Genomic DNA, 15,357 nt, shown 5'->3' with positions numbered 1-15,357 from the left:
CGTCCAGGCGGCGGCGGCGGCGGCGGTGGCAAAGTCTCCTTAGTGTCCGGCTCAGGCTCCGGCTGCGGCTCCAGCCCGTGATGCCCCACTCCGTGACCCTGCGCGGGCCTTCGCCTTGGGGCTTCCGCCTGGTCGGCGGCCGGGACTTTAGCGCGCCTCTCACCATCTCGCGGGTGAGTCCGGCGGCTGCGGGGCAGCGGGGTGGTCTCAGGTCTGAGACTTGGTCCTTGCGGTCTGCCCGGGACCCGGACCCCCGACGTCCCAGAGGCTCGAAGACAGAGGGTTGGCCGGGGTGATCCACAATCTGTAGAGGCAGCTTCTAGGCGGGGTAGCGCCGCCGCTTCAGCCCCCTCCTTCCCCCTCCCGCTGGGCCTGCCTGCCATATCCCATGGAGGATCCCCCCAGGAGTTCACCCAGCAGCCTCCCAGCTGGCGTCATTTTGGAGGAGTCGCTGTGGGCCCGGGAAGGATCCACAGACATGGGCTGGGACCTGGGCAGATCAACAGAGGCCCAGAAACGCTCTTCCCACCGAACCCAGCCTGAGGATTTGGGGCAAAATGAGTGAGAGCTCCCTTCCCCCGCTCGGGTCCCTGCCAGCAGAGCCGGGTCGCCTCAGGGAGGTCCGGATCTGAAGAGAGAAAGGTCCATCCACGTACCCACTCTGGGCTTTGGTCAGCCTCCCACCCATGACCTCAGAAGCCTCAAGGGGAAGTGACCAGGAGGAACTTTTGGCTTCAAGGAGTAGAGAAGACTTGACTGTGAGGTTTTGAGGCCTCCTCCCACAGAACAACACAAGACCAGGGGCCATGATCACCTCAGCCCGGTTCCTCAAGGTTCCCAGAGCCAAGCCCTGCTCCAGGCTTGGGACAGAGGAGGAAGAATAGGAGGCACAGCCCTGGGTGGGGGTAGCGGAGCCCTAGTCTGAGGAGGACAGAAGGGCAGAGGAGGGGACTCAGGCCCTGCCCAAAGGGGTGCCCAGTCTTGGAGAGATGGGGTCCTGGCTAAGCTTTGCGGTCCCTTAGGAGGGGCAGAAGAGGGCTCTCTGACCCTGTCCCCTGGGGCCCCCCTTCTAGAGGACAGAAGAGGAGAGAACTCAGGCCCTGCCCTTGGGGGTTCCCAATCTGGAGGGGCAGAGGGGACCTGGGAGCATCCTTTGCCCCCATACAGGCTGTTCTGGTCTTCAGAGGCCTATGTCAGGACCTAAGAACCACCTCCCCCATCCCACCCCCGCCTCCCACCATGGGGGCCAGCAGAGCTGGCTGGGCTTTCAGATACTTCTTTCAAGGATGGGTGCCCGGTGGAGTATAGAAATGTGGAATTCTGTTTCTGGGGGCTAGGGTGACAGGCAGGCCCAGCTGTCTTGAGAGGCTTCCCACGTTTGCCCTTGACCCAAGACTTCTGGGTCCCTGGGGCTGGGTGAGGTGGGTCTTCAGCACACCAGGGAGCCTTTCATCTCCCACTTCTCTGAGGGAGCCCTGCTGAGGGTGTGTGTGTGTGCACACCCGTGAGCAGCTGTGTCTGCCTGTGTACCAGCCAGCCGACCAGGCACCATGGGCGTGAGGCTGCTGACAGGCTCGGTGGCTGCGGCTGATGGCCACAGGCGGCAGGGAGCAGAGACATCTGTTGCCCACGCGGCCGCCTGCCTGCCGAGGAAAGGCCTCCACACGTCACAGCGGCATCAGCAGTGGCCTTGTTTGGAGCTGACCGCGATGCAGGCTCCTGGCAGGCAGGCAGGCAAGCTGGGAGAGGGTTTGCCAGGAAGAGCCCCCCTTGTCCCCCAAAGTCACGCGGCATCAGCTCAGGCCTGAGGAGACAGGATGGCTGAGCCTGGGTTTGGGTGGGATCTGAGGAGATTTACAAGACGAGGGAGGCACAGGCCACAGCTTGCCCTTCAGGTATCTCAGGGACAGATCTACAGGGACTGTTGGTATGTGGGGATTTCCTTACCAAGGGGACTCAAGACCCACTCCTGCCCATGTTTCCAGAGTCTCCTCCACCTAGGACCCAGTGGGGACAGCCACACTCAGCCAGAGAGGAGGCTGGCTGTCTCTCAGGGCTGGGGGCTCGCAATCTCAGCCCACAAAGCCTCAGGGAACCCCAAGAACATAGTTCAGCGTTCCTTACCCATTGACTTACTAAAATAATTGCTGGCTTGGTCAAGCATCCACAGCATGCCAGGCCCCACCCTAATGGGTGTTGGTACCAGCCCCTCCAGCAGCCATTCCCTGGAATAAGCACCACTGTATGCTTGATCCTCTGTGGGGATTTTACATGCCTTCACCATCTGAGGTAGGTTCACAACAGCCGTTAGAGTAGACCGTTAGACCTCTGGGCTCATATTATAGATGGGTAAACTGAGGCTCAAAATGACTAAGTGATATATCCAGAGTGGCAGAGCAGGGAAGGGAATCTAAGCCTGCCTGGAGCTTACTGTGACTGTATGGAATGATATGAAATCTGACTCTGACTGCAGCTCCCAGCCCACCACAGGATCTGGGCTGGATGGGTAGCTGCTGGGAATGCAGGTGAGGGGTCTGGCTCATGCTCCAGCCACCCAGCTGACCTCGCTGCTCCTGTCTCTTTTTCTTCTGTCTATCTTGCACTTGGCAGCCAGAAGAATCTGCCTGAACCCCACTCTGTCCTGTGACTTCCTTGCTTAGAACTCTCTATGGTTCCCAACCACTCAGGAGAAATGCTGGCTTCTCACTGGGCCTACAAGGCCTTGCTTGCAAAGTCTGGTCCGTGTCTCTTTTAGGACTTCATCTCTTCCCCTCACTATGTTTTAGCACAGGAACTTCCTTCTCCTGTCTCTCCCAGATGAGTCATTATACGCACTGGTCCTTCTACTTGGGATACGCTCTCTCCCCTCACTCCCTTTTTGCAGAGAAGCACAGTGGCTAAGAGTGTAGGATTTGGAATCAGTAGGCTTGCATTGAAATTTAACTCTGTCATTTATCAATTCAGTGTCTTTCTGTACTTCTCTGGACCTCGGTTTCCTCATCTAGGAAATGGGCTTGTCCTAAGGATTAATGAGACAATGCACATAAAGGCATCTGGGAGAGTCATGGTTTCCTGGCCTCATGCCCTCTCTGACCAGCTCTCCCCAAGCAGAGCTGGCAGAATCCCAGCCACCCCTGCTTTTGAGAACTTCCTCTGCCCACGGGGGCATGAATGCACCCCTTGTGTTGGCTGAGTCATCCTGCAGCTAGCAGCCCCCTAAAGAAGACTCCTCTCAGTTGGGGGACTGGGGCAAGGCATTCCCTCCCCCAAGCTTCTCTATCTTCATCTGTAAAATGGGGATGAGAACAGCCCTTCCCTCATCAGATGGTTGAGAGGTTGCCATGAGCTAATTATGGGTAAAGTGCTGAGCCCAGGCCGTGGCACAGAGCAAGTATCCATGAAGGAGAGGGGTCCTAGAGCAAGACCTTGGGGAGAGGGTAGAATGGTGCCAAGTGGATGCCTCCCCCAGGAGGACAGACCTATGCAGGTGCCCAGGCCTTATAAGTGAACACTAATGTTGGGCTGGTTAGCTGAGGGTATTGCACTCCAGAAGAGAAACATTCCTCGGGACAGCCTATTTCAGGTCAGCTCGGGCAGTGCCCACACTAGACCTCCAGCCAAGAAACTGCCACCACCTTGAACCTCAGCTTTGTCCACTCACTTCTGGGAACTGGCTGAGCTGAGCCTGGCCAAGCTTCCAAGAGCTCCCTTCCCCACCAGTAGGAGCAGGGTCACTGGTGGCTGTTGAGCCACAGCTGGGCACCACCTGGAGAGGCTGGGTCAGGATGAGAGTACCTGAAGTCTATTTCCAGAGGCTGTTCTGGGGCCAGGACCAGGGTGAGGGTACCCTGTTACCTGAATTCCCCTGGGCTGCTTCCTAAGGTCTTCCTGTGAGCCTATCCCCAGCCCTGTAGGTCTCATCAGGGTACCAACATTATAAGAGGCTCCAGAACTAGACACTGCTTGGTTCTTTGGCATCAGTGGGGGCACTGGGCTGGTCTGTACAGCTGAGGGAGTACCCATCCTGCAGAGGAAGTAGAGTGCAGGTTGGCAGCTGGAACTGGATGGCCCTAGACGTGCCTGGGCAGGTGCTGAGACAGCCCCAGAATGAGACAATAACAATGTAGGGGGGCACACGTGGTAATGGGTGCACACAGGATGTGTGTGGAGAGGCTCCCAGAGAAAGTGGCCTCTCTGCTGAGACCTGCAGGATGAGGAGGAGTAAGCTGGGAAGTAGGGGTCAGGAGTCAAAGGAAAGAGTATTCCAGGCAGAGAGAACAGCATCTGCAGAGGTGTGGAGGTGAGAGATATCTAGTACCTGTGAGGACCCCAGGGACAGTCAATGGCCTGGATAGAGTATGAGTAGATAGAGGTGAATGTGGGGAGTGGGGACGAGAGATGAGGTCAAACGAGTAGGGAGGCAAGGTCACTTAGGGTTTGAATGTCAGGTCAGGGGGCTGCTATGCAGTCTCCTGGGTGGGGTCATGTCTGTGCAGGATATTTGTGACATGTCCATGCTCTGTATGTATCTGCAAGTACATGTGTCCCTGTGTGTCCCTTGCATGTCCTTGGGCACATGTGCAAGTTGCAAGAATGACATCTTGCTTGTCCCAGCCCAGATGAAGTCCTGCTCTTACATCCTCACACCTCATCAGGCCTCCAGGTACTAGAGTTGAGGGTGTTTAGAGCAGAGATTTCTTCTCCTAGGTACAGAGTTAGGCACCACATGGGGACCTCACCCAGCCTCTTGGCCTGTCCATCCATAGGTCCACGCTGACAGCAAAGCCATGCTGGCCAGGTTCTGGGGCTGGAGGGGTTTAGAGTAGAGCCTGTAGCAAGGCACATAATCACTGCGTCCATCCATCTGGCTTGTCTGCCCACAGGTCCATGCTGGCAGCAAGGCCGCGCTGGCTTTCCTGTGCCCCGGAGACCTGATCCAGGCCATCAATGGTGAGAGCACAGAGCTCATGACTCACCTGGAGGCTCAGAACCGCATCAAGGGCTGCCATGATCACCTCACACTCTCTGTGAGCAGGTATGCATATGGCAGGCTGGGCTGGGGTGATGGGGTACGGAGAGGTGTGGGTATGGGCAGCCAGCATCCTATGTGAGCCCTTCTACCTCAGCTCCCTGGAACCCCACCCAGGCACAGTCCTAGGGAGTAGTGTTTTCATAAGGGCCTGGCAGGCACTGGTCAGAGCTGAGGGGGGATTAAGAGGGGAAGAAACCACCCTTAACTCAGGGCTGGAAGTGTGTTGAGGCATTTATGGCAGAGAGCAGGCAGTCCAAAAAAACCAAGGCTGAAATAAAACCTTGGGTAGCCTCTGCAGGGTTGATTTCAGTCCTTGACCCTCTCTGAGTGCTTGATGACTGTTTTAAAACATTATTTTGTCCAGCACCTCATTTAACCATCACACTAACTTAACAAGGTAAGACCTAATATAGTCCCCACTTTACACATAAGACAGCTGAGGCTCAGAAAGGTTAGAAGGTGCTTGAAGTCATACAGCAATGCAGTAGGGAAGCAAAATTTGACAAGTCTTTCACTTCCAAAGATTCCTTCCATTACTTGTCTGCTGACCACTCCTACCAGCCCCACAGCTGCCTCTGCCTTAGCTGTCCCCTCATGGCCCAGGCCTCCACCCTGTTTTAATCTGGATATGGGACAAGCTTCCTGCCATGAACTATGTAATGCTGTGCCCCCCGCCATGAAGGGGAAGACAGGGGGGAAGCATGCCCTACACCATGCCCTACAGATGGTTTAGGATGAAAGTTCCACCTGGGTGTCCCCCTGCCTTGCTGAAGGCCTGAGCCTTTGATCAGCTCTGACAGGCAGTTGGCCTGGTCATGGCTGAGTGGGGTCTCCCCACTCTGCTGTGCTGCCTGCATCCAGGGGAGTCAGACATTACTGCTCAGCTCTGCTACATTTACTGTTGACAGGGACTTTCCATGAACCCCTATGGAAGTGTGTGGGCGAAGCCTCCAAAAACCACAACACTGCTAACCATGCCTTAGTGCTGGTGTGGGAGGCAGGCTGATCCATTGGCCTAGAGCCATTAAACATGGTCAGAAGATTTCTGAGGTAGCCCCTGTCTGTGCCTGGCCCATGTCTGGGTTGGGGTCAGGACTCCTGGCTGTGCCCCCAAGGCTAAGTAGGCCCAGCTACAAGTCCAGGGCCTTGTACACTCTGAAACTGCCACATAGCAAGGAGCTCCTGGCCTGGGAGTTTGGGAGAGCTAGTCCTCATCCAGACTTTGTGGGACCTTAGGTACAACAGATGAACTCTGTGAGCCTGGGTTTTCTCGCCCATAAAACAGGATCACATTCCTCACCCTTTCTCAGACTGAGGTATAGGCTGGATGAGGGAAATGTCAGGTCAGCACTGCTCTGCCAACGAGTAGCCTCTGAGGCCGCCCCGCTTGGCTGGGTTCCTGGGCCTTGACTCACCTCTGGCTTTAGCTGTGTATGAGTGAACAAGGGGCGCTCTGGTAGTAGGGGTAGGGGGTTCATAGGGGCATGAGTCAGGAGCCTGGAATAGAGGTTCTCAGAGGCAGTGATGTTAGGGGAGGGTAAGTGGGGTGGGACAGAGTAGAGATCTCCCTTCCTTCCTTCCTTCCCTGGTCATTTGTTCCAAGCCAGGCATGGATGGAACCAGGAGTCCATTGAGCCTTGACTTGCTCCACTCTAGGCATTTCAGCCCTAAAATGCAGCCTAGCCATGGAGCAGGTGAGGGAACATTCTCTGCACTTGAGAACTGTGTTGTTCTCCAGCAAGCGATTTAATCTCTGAGCTCTTAACTTCCTCAACTCCAAAATAGAGACACCCTTAGGATCTGGGGATTGAGTATGTTAACATACCAGGCCTGCTCAGTCAGGGTAAAAACCTGGGGTCCTCCCTTCCAGCCCCCTGTTTCTACCCCTCACACATACAGACTCTGGGGGAGCAAGACCTGGAACTCTTGACCCTCTGGGTACAGAATTGGGTGCCTTCCCATCTGTGAGGCCTCTGATCCTGCTCACGATCCTGCCTGCCGTGCCAAGACCTATGCCCTGCGCCCCAGAGGCCCGCCAACATGGACTGGAAGCCTGGTCTAGTGAGCTGGTTGGAGAGAGCTACTTTACCCTCACTCTCCAAGGTTCTACCTAGACCAGCATCCCTCCCTACTGTCTTGTGTACAGAAGTCTCTAATCTCCCACAGACTTCCCCATAGAATAAAAAGTGAGGTAAAGGCCCAAGCTTCCCAGCTACGTCTGAAGCCCAAAGGCAGGCATCCAAAAATCTAATGTAACCCATATTTCCTGGTTATGTTTTATAGGTTCAGGACCTTCCTGATATCAGATCCAAATGGGGCCTCTGGCAGGGTTCCTGCCACTCATCACATGTGGTCCAAGATGCCTTTGTACAGCCCACCCTTTGGTTGTCATTTTATTTAAAGACGTTAGAGGAAGCCACCTGCCCAGCCTGAAATGAAGGCCGGGTGGTGGTGGTGGTGGCGGGGAAGGGGGGAACACATGAGTAAGCCCTTCATTCTGTTCTGATGCCTTGTGCCACTCTCATGGCTCTGGGCACTTTGTGTCTTCTGACCCTCAGACCTCAGGCGTGTATGCTCTTTTGGGCAGAACTTCAGGGAAGTATAAGTCCAAATAGCCACATGAGATGTTCCAGTTTTGTCCCAGTGGCGTTTTGAGTGGGTAGAGGATGCAGTTGGAGCTGTGAGTTAGGGCAGTCACTTGGGAGCTTGGTGGAGGAGACTGGAGTTGGAGGTGGGTGGGATGGTATTGCCCTGGGCAGCAGGGCCTTGGTGCTGGGTCCACTGAAGGTCATGGAGTAAAGAGGAAGTCTGCAGGGAGCTACAGAATGGGCAGAGATGAGGAAGTGCAAGGTGAGTGTGGACTATGGGTGTAGACAGATTGTTAAGAACATCAGCTGAGTTGAGGCAGGGTTGAGTTGCTGGGGCAGTGGTAAGACCTGGAGAGGCCCCAGGAGGTACATTGTTTCCCTTTTCTAGTCAGCCTTACTTCATACCCACCTGCCACTGCTGGGAGTGGTGACAGGTAAGAGCTGGTCCCTGCGGACAGTCAGGGGCCAAGCCCCCTCCTGGCCATCTTCTCATAGGGCTACTGAGTAGCAGGCCTGAGCTCCAGGCCTGTAGCCTCTGGCCTGCCTGCCCCACTTATGGCAGGTTTATGATGTTTTTCTCCCTCCTGAGTGGTGTTTGCCATTTGGTTTCTATGGCGAAGCAGGAATTTCCTAATGGCCTGTTTCCCATCTGGGCTGGGCAGACATCAGTGACGACTCTGCCGGCAGCAGCAGGAGGAGGGGAGGCACACCCCTCAGAGCCTCCATTCCACCATCCGCCAGAGCTGAGGGAGGTCTGACCCCTAGGCTCCAGCCTGAGGCTATGGGTGGCAGAGGGGAGGGCAGATGAGCTCCTAGCTGACCCTCAGGGTGAAAAGTGCAGGGAGGGGTGGGGAGGCTTGGGCCACCTGGGCCACTGATCAATGTGTGAGGCCTAGGTCGCTCTGCTGTGAGCTGGGCCTCTTTGAGCTGTGTTTGTGTAGGCCACAGAGAGGGTGGAAGAGTGGGGAAGTTGCAGGGCTTCTGCTGCAACCTCCCCAGGAACCAGACCAGAGAGGAATAGGGCAGCTGGTGGGAAAGGCAGCACACAGCCTTGCCCCAGGAGGGTGGCAGAGATGTGTCTCCTTGCCACAATGGCCACCTTTGTGGTGCAGGGGAAAGAGCCCGGGTGGTGTCCTCCTCCCTACAGGACACCAGGCCTGGTCCTGGGTGGCTCTGGTTCCCAGCCATGGTTGGCAGGGTAGGCAGTCAGATCTGATCATCCCAATTCCTGCCACAGGCCTGAGGGTAGGAGCTGGCCCAGTTCTCCCGAGGACAGCAAGGCCCAGGCACACAGGATCCACATCGACCCTGAGGCTCAGGTATGTACAGACACTGCCTGGCCTGGCCTAACCTGGCTCAGAGTCAGCCCAGGGCAGAGAGACCAGGCCTAGTCCACAGGTTCATCTGCACTGGGTGTTCTCCATGGCTCTCAGATGCTGAAGCAGAAGGCCTCCCTGGGCCATGCCCATGCCCATGCCCTATCCTTTGCTCCCTAGGTGGTGGGCACCTGCTGGGGGCTCTGTCTGTACCAGGAAGTCCTCAATTCTGGGACAAAAGTACCTATGATGGGCAGGGGCTGGAGCAGGCCTTGGCTCAGGGTTTACCACCCACCCGGCTGGGGTCCACTCAAGTGCCCAGTGATGCTAGACCTGGAGGAAGTCACCAGACTTGGGGAGGGTAGGGCAACCTCGGGTTGTGGAACACTCCTCTGTCTCATCCTAGCCTTGGACACCCACTTGGTCTGAGAATAGTAAACTGCAGGCTGCAGGGCTGACTTTAGAGTATAGGCACTCCTTTACCCCATCCCTGGTCATCCTGTGCTTGTACCTAGCAGACCTCGGGCTGCAGGCCTGTCTGCCCAGTCCCCTCTCTGTGTATGGCAGGAGTTATAGGTATGATCCTATCCTCAAGGAAAGTAAGGGGGGCCGGCTGCTCCAGCACCTCATTTTACCATGGGCATGAAGGGTAGCCAAATGGGCAAGACTGAGGTGCCCAGAGCCAGCTTGACATCTCTGTGCCATACAGTTTGGACAAGGTGGAGACTGGGCTGGTCTGTGACAGAGCCAGAACCAGGAGGCCCAGTATATGGGATCATGGCTTCCTGGGCCTGTCTGCATCAGCTCTTCCACCATGGGTGAAAAGGGACCAGGGCAGTGAAAGACTTTGCTGAACCAGAGGGAGGGATCTGCCCTGGCCTCACCCTCACCAACTACCTCAATCTCTGACATTTGTTCCTTACCTTGCCTTTGCTGGCATCCCTGAGACCTGGTGCTTACCACATGCCAGCAAGTACTGATCTGGCAGGGGAGAGGCACTTAGCAGTTCTGGGATGTAGGAAGCCAAGGGCTGAAGGAGCCTAGAGTAGGCACATGACTTAGCCAAGGGATCGGAGAGGGCTTCCTGGAGGAAGGGATATCCATGGCAAGATCTGAAGGCCAAGGAAGAATAAGGTAGGCGAAGGGGCATGGGAAGAAGTGCGCTCAGAAAGCTTATACAAAGGCCCAGAGATGAGGGAGTGCACCACAGGTTCAGAGAAAGAAAAGTCCTGGGGGGTGAGAGGGCAGAGGCAACGGATGAGATAGTGGATCAGGAGAGGCTCTTGGGCTCAATCTGGGGCCTTGGCTGTTCTTGCAGAGATTCATGGCTACACCTGTGTCTCAGAAGGTTGTTGCAGTGGCCCCATGGACCTGAGACCCTGGGGGTGGTGATGGAGGGCTGCTGTTGGCTTTGACAAATCAGCCAGGTCTGACATGGCCAGGCAGAAGGGAGCAGCACAGTGATGGCCCCGAGCTCATGCATGAGGCCCAGCTTCCCTCAGAGATGGCAGTGCCAGGATGGACAGGACAAGGGGGCCTGAGCTTTGGAGTTTGAAGCTCAGCTCTGTTCAGTCTCCCAGGAGAGGCTCAGGACCAGTGACCTCAGGAGATTGTCCTCGATGACTCCCTCCCAGACAGGGTGGTAACTCCGGGTGGAGAGGGAGGGATTTTCCACAAGCAACAGGGCAGCCCTCAGCTACTGCTCTCTTTTGTGTACTAAAAGGTCATAGGCTTCATGGGTGGTGACAGAAACACTCCCACCCAGCCCCTGCAGGGCTGTGTCATTGGTAACATAGACACAGGGCCCATTGTCCCCATACTGCTCCTACCGTCAGCCTACAGGGTGGGGAGGGGGAAATGGGCCCAGCTGGAGCCATCAGAGGAGGAGGATAACAAAGTTGGCCCTAGGACCAGCCGAGGTGCCCCTGGCACATACCCCCAAGTGAGATGGGACAGGGCCAACTGTGGCTTCAGGCTCATCTTCCTTGTAGGCTCATAGGACACCTTTCTTCTCTCAGGCCCCAGGTGGGAGCACCCAAGAGGCACTTAGCCCAGCCCGGAGTGGAGTAAAAATGGTAATAAGGAAAGGTTTCCTGGAGGGGGTGACACTGAAGCTGAGAACCAGGGGATGCATAGAAGCAAGCCAGGTGGAGCAGGCAGCCTTTGCACACTTGACCCGTCCCCTCCAGACTAGCGGAGAGCTAGAACTTGGCTCCTGGGAGGTGTCATTGACTCATCTGGACCCAGCCTCCACCTCCATCCAAGTTGAGTGTCCCAGATTCTGACTATAGTCGTATGGGGGCTGGTAAGCAGGCAGTTACCCCCATTCTGACAAATCCACCGAGGCTTCTACCACCAAATCAGCAGCAGGGCTGGTAGTCACAGAGGAAGAGCACATGGTACCAGGTGCACCACCACCCAAGTGGGGGAAATCCAGGCATGAGGATCAGGCATCCCCATGACAGCCATTCACCCAAAAGGCATTTGCTTTGTGCCAGGCAGTATGCTTAGTGCTTTCTTCCGCACAAGAACGTGTGATGTAGAGAGCATCATGTTCTTCATATCACAGATAAAGAAACCAAGGCTCAGAGAGATGAAGCGACTTGCCCTGTTAGTGAGTGACAGAGCTGGGACTCAAACTAAGTTCAGACCTAGAAGGCCGCTGCATGGGTAGCCTTGAAGGCAGTGGCTCCAATGACCCTGCAGTAAGTAGTCTCCCACACCTGGATGGGGGTGAGGTGGGGGGTCTGCTCCCTCCTGCTTCTTTCAACTCCCCCTTTCTACTGAAGTCTCCTCTGCTCGGGGCTCGGCCCTGCCCCCACCAACCACAGCCCACCTGGTCTCCATTAGTGGCCGGTGGGGCCAGCCCTGCCCGCCTGCCTGCAGCACAGACACATGTCTGAGAGTGCTCTGGTTTCTCAGGGGCTTTTGTTGGTCCTGATGGAAGCAGGGGGGTCTTCCTGCTGCTGCTGCTGCATCGATGAGGCCCACCTGGGTAGCAAGAGACCCTCCCCTTTGTCTGTTGAGGCAGAGGAAATGGGGGTACCACCCCCCACCAGGCTGCTGATCTACCCACTCCCAAGTTCCTGCCCATCTCAGAGCCTGCAGAAAGCAGGGGGCAGTTGGGGCAGAGCACTACAGGCCTGACTGCTCCTATGCTGTAGGTTGCTTGAGTCCAAGCGGGCTCTTTCCTGTCAGGGGAGGTGTCTCCTCCTCTGCACCTAGTCTTCAGGTCCACACTGTAGTGCAGAGAGGAAATTTACATGTCACCTCCCAAGCTGAGGCTGAGGCTGAGATCCACTTTCATGGCCTGGTCTCTGGGACACCACCCTGAAGTCATGCTGCTTCAGCCATCAGCCCAGTCGCAGCATGGAGGCCACCATGGCCATGCCCAGGGTGGTCAGTGCTGGCTCTGAGTGTATGTAACCACATATGTGTGATTAGGTGTATGTAGGTGGATTGGCTGGAATGTGTGTGGTCCTTGTGTGCGTGTGTCTATAAATGTACTTGTGAGAGCATGTATCCTGTGTTACATTGCTGTGGGCATCCTATGTGTGCCTGCAAGCTGGGGGCAGTGCAGTCTTGGACTCTGCAGGGACAAGATGCCCAGTCTCCACTCAGGCCCACACCCACAGAGATACTGCCCTCTCCTCATGGGCTGAGGGGACATGCTGAGGGCACTCCTCCTCCAAATGTTTTAGCCATTGACCCCAGGCTGGCCATGGGATAGTTGAGTGGGGAACCTTGATCCCTGGCCCAACCACTGCCCTCATCTGCTGTGCTCACAAAAGGCCACCCACTGTGGCCCAGAAACTAGGAAATGGGGTGAAGGTGCAGGTCCAGAGGAGACTGGGAACTCACAACTGCATACTTGAGCCTTAGCCTGACTCCCAAAAGGCCTTCGACTCACAGTGATTGATGACCCTTCCTGGCTGCAGGAGTTACTTGTTCCTGTACCCAGCCATGGCGCAGTTCTGACAGATGGGAAGGCTTAGCACTAGGAAGCCACATACTCTGTGCCAGCCATGTTGTTTTTGTTGTTAGGTGCCGTCGAATGGGTTCCGACTCATAGCAACCATATGTACAACAGAGTGAAACACTGCCCGGTCCAGCTCCATCCTCACAATCATTGCCATGTTTGAGCCCATTGTTGCAGGCATGCTGGCCTTAAAAGGCATCTGCCCCAACACTGTCCCTCATGGGCACTGGTAGTCAAAACCACCCAGGGGTTCACGAGCCAAAGTTGAGCCTCGAGCACTCATGTTTTCATGTCTAACATTCATTGGGCATTTCTTGTTCCTGCAGGGGCTGCACCAAACCCAAGGCTCAGCCTTCCCCATAAACCCTCTTTCTGGCTGGGCACCATAGCCCACAGATGACAGAGCTGGGTGGTGGAGCCAGCAGACGTCCAAGGAGACCTAGTGTAGCAGGGTGGGGGTGGAGTGTACAAGGAATGGCCAGATGTCTGGTCATTCACCCGTACCTTCAGGGTCTCCCAGTGCTTTGGGCCTTTTTCTAACAGGATGGCAGCCCAGCGCCCAACAGGCGGCCGTCAGCCACAGGGATTGGACCAGGAGATGTCAGGCCAAGCCTGGGATCTCCGTATGGGCAGCCACCTCGCCTCCCAGTCCCTCACAATGGCAGCAGCAGTGAGGCCACCTTGCCTGCCCAGATGAGCACCCTGCGCGTGTCTCCACCCCACAGGTAATACAGAGCCATGGCCTTTAAAGCCACACCCAGACCCCATCTTAATCCCTGATCCCTCCAATCTCACCAAGTCCCATCCTAAGCCCAGACACTTGATCCTTGCGTATCTCCTGGTTGCATTCAGATACCTGAGGCCTCACCAGATTCCCCCACCCCCCAGCTCACAGTGAAGACTGGAACTGCAACCCTACCCCTCTTCCATTTCTCTTCTGCCCAGCGCTGCTGACCCTGCCAGAGGCCTCCCTCGGAGTCGTGATAGTGGAGTTGACCTGGGCTCGGATGTGTACAGGATGCTCCGAGAGCCTGCTGAGCCCACGGCTTCTGAACCCAAACAGTCGGGCTCCTTCCGATACCTGCAGGGCATGCTAGAGGCTGGCGAGGGTGGTAAGACGTCAGCCACCTTACCCCATCCGCCTTCCCACTCCCTGTGGTGTCTAGAGCCCCCGCTTGCTGAGCCCTTTGTGACCCCACATCCCACCTCCCAGCGATCCGCCCCTCCTCTGTCTCTGTGGCCCATTCCCACACTTCCCACTGTGCCGGCGCATCCTGAGCCCAACCCCACCCCTGTTGCACCCTACACCCAACACCCTTCTCAGTCTACTTATTGATAGCCCTGGAAGCAGCGCCCAGCTCCACACTCTGCTGAAGTGGAGTTCTTTCCTCTTCTGACCTCTGCACTCGGTTCATGCCAGCTGCGCTCACATTTTCAGGGGAACGGCCTGGGCCTGGTGGTCCTCGAAACCTCAAGCCCACGGCCAGCAAGCTGGGAGCCCCGCTAAGTGGTCTGCAGGGTCTGCCTGAGTGCACGCTCTGTGGCCAAGGCATCGTGTAAGTACCCGCGCCCCGCCTACCCCACCCCGACTCCATCTCTTGCCCGACCCCACCCCACCGACCCCTCCTGCGGCCGCAGATGGGCGCGCGCTCGCGAATCCGTCAGCCTCCCGACGCCGTCCTCTTCCATTCCTGCCACCAGGGGCACCATTGTCAAGGCTCGGGACAAGCTCTATCACCCTGAGTGCTTCATGTGCAGCGACTGCGGCCTAAACCTCAAGCAGCGCGGCTACTTCTTTCTGGATGAACGGCTCTACTGCGAGGGCCACGCCAAGGCGCGCGTCAAGCCACCCGAGGGCTACGACGTGGTGGCCGTGTATCCCAACGCCAAGGTGGAACTCGTCTGAGCTGCTTCCCGGGACCTCCCGTCCTCGTTCCTGCTTCATTTAATGTCCCTCCCGGCCATGTAAATAATGTTTGCCTCCTGCCTCTCTAATAAATGCCCTCAGCTCGGTCCTCTGTTCCTTCTACCAATGGAGGCCACTGACCTCGAACTTGTCATTGCCCTGGCCAGCCTCCCTCTAGCGCGGGCCATGGCTCCCGAGTGCTACAACATCTGTTCATTGTCTGCTAGGTGCCAGGCACGTCCTAGGCACTGGGTTGCGATAGTGAGCAAGACAGTACCGTGCAGCACTCAAGGTGGTCATGGGGGTGGTGGGTGGCAGACAGGAATCACGTAATCGCAAATGCCAAGAGGAAGCTCTATTATGAAGCGAGGTGAGGTCTGGGATGCTTCGAGGCGACCTCACGAGGTCTGATTTGGGCGGGGTCAGGAAAAGAGTCAGCCAAGAACTAACCGATGAGGGAGGGAAGAGCTCTATAGGGTGAGGGACTGTGTGTGCAAAGTTATGGCAAGGGTGAGCACAGCCTCATCTGTCCATCA

The 15,357-nt window shown here is 56.4% G+C and overlaps 1 protein-coding gene across 2 annotated transcripts; it reads left to right on the top strand.

Annotated features, from left to right (window-relative positions):
• The first annotated feature begins 6 nt into the window (after positions 1 to 6).
• Positions 7 to 14,926, top strand: PDLIM4 (PDZ and LIM domain 4). 2 transcript variants are annotated; one of them, XM_004384745.1, is made up of 7 exons: positions 7 to 173; positions 4,884 to 5,035; positions 8,858 to 8,939; positions 13,459 to 13,640; positions 13,861 to 14,027; positions 14,354 to 14,471; positions 14,617 to 14,926. In XM_004384745.1, the coding sequence occupies exons 1-7, from the start codon at positions 81 to 83 to the stop codon at positions 14,819 to 14,821; spliced, it is 999 nt and encodes a 332-aa protein (XP_004384802.1). In that variant the 5' UTR covers positions 7 to 80; the 3' UTR covers positions 14,822 to 14,926. The 2 variants fall into 2 exon arrangements, with proteins under 2 accessions (XP_004384802.1, XP_004384803.1); XM_004384746.1 differs by lacking the exon at positions 14,354 to 14,471 and having other exon boundaries at positions 59 to 173.
• The last annotated feature ends 431 nt before the right edge of the window (positions 14,927 to 15,357 follow it).

The sequence above is a fragment of the Trichechus manatus genome, unplaced genomic scaffold (genome assembly GCF_000243295.1).
Source record: "Trichechus manatus latirostris isolate Lorelei unplaced genomic scaffold, TriManLat1.0 scaffold00127, whole genome shotgun sequence".
In the NCBI taxonomy this organism is placed as follows: domain Eukaryota; kingdom Metazoa; phylum Chordata; class Mammalia; order Sirenia; family Trichechidae; genus Trichechus; species Trichechus manatus.
The sequence above is the reverse complement of the archived record's forward strand: the minus strand, read 5'-3'. Positions and strand labels throughout refer to the sequence as shown.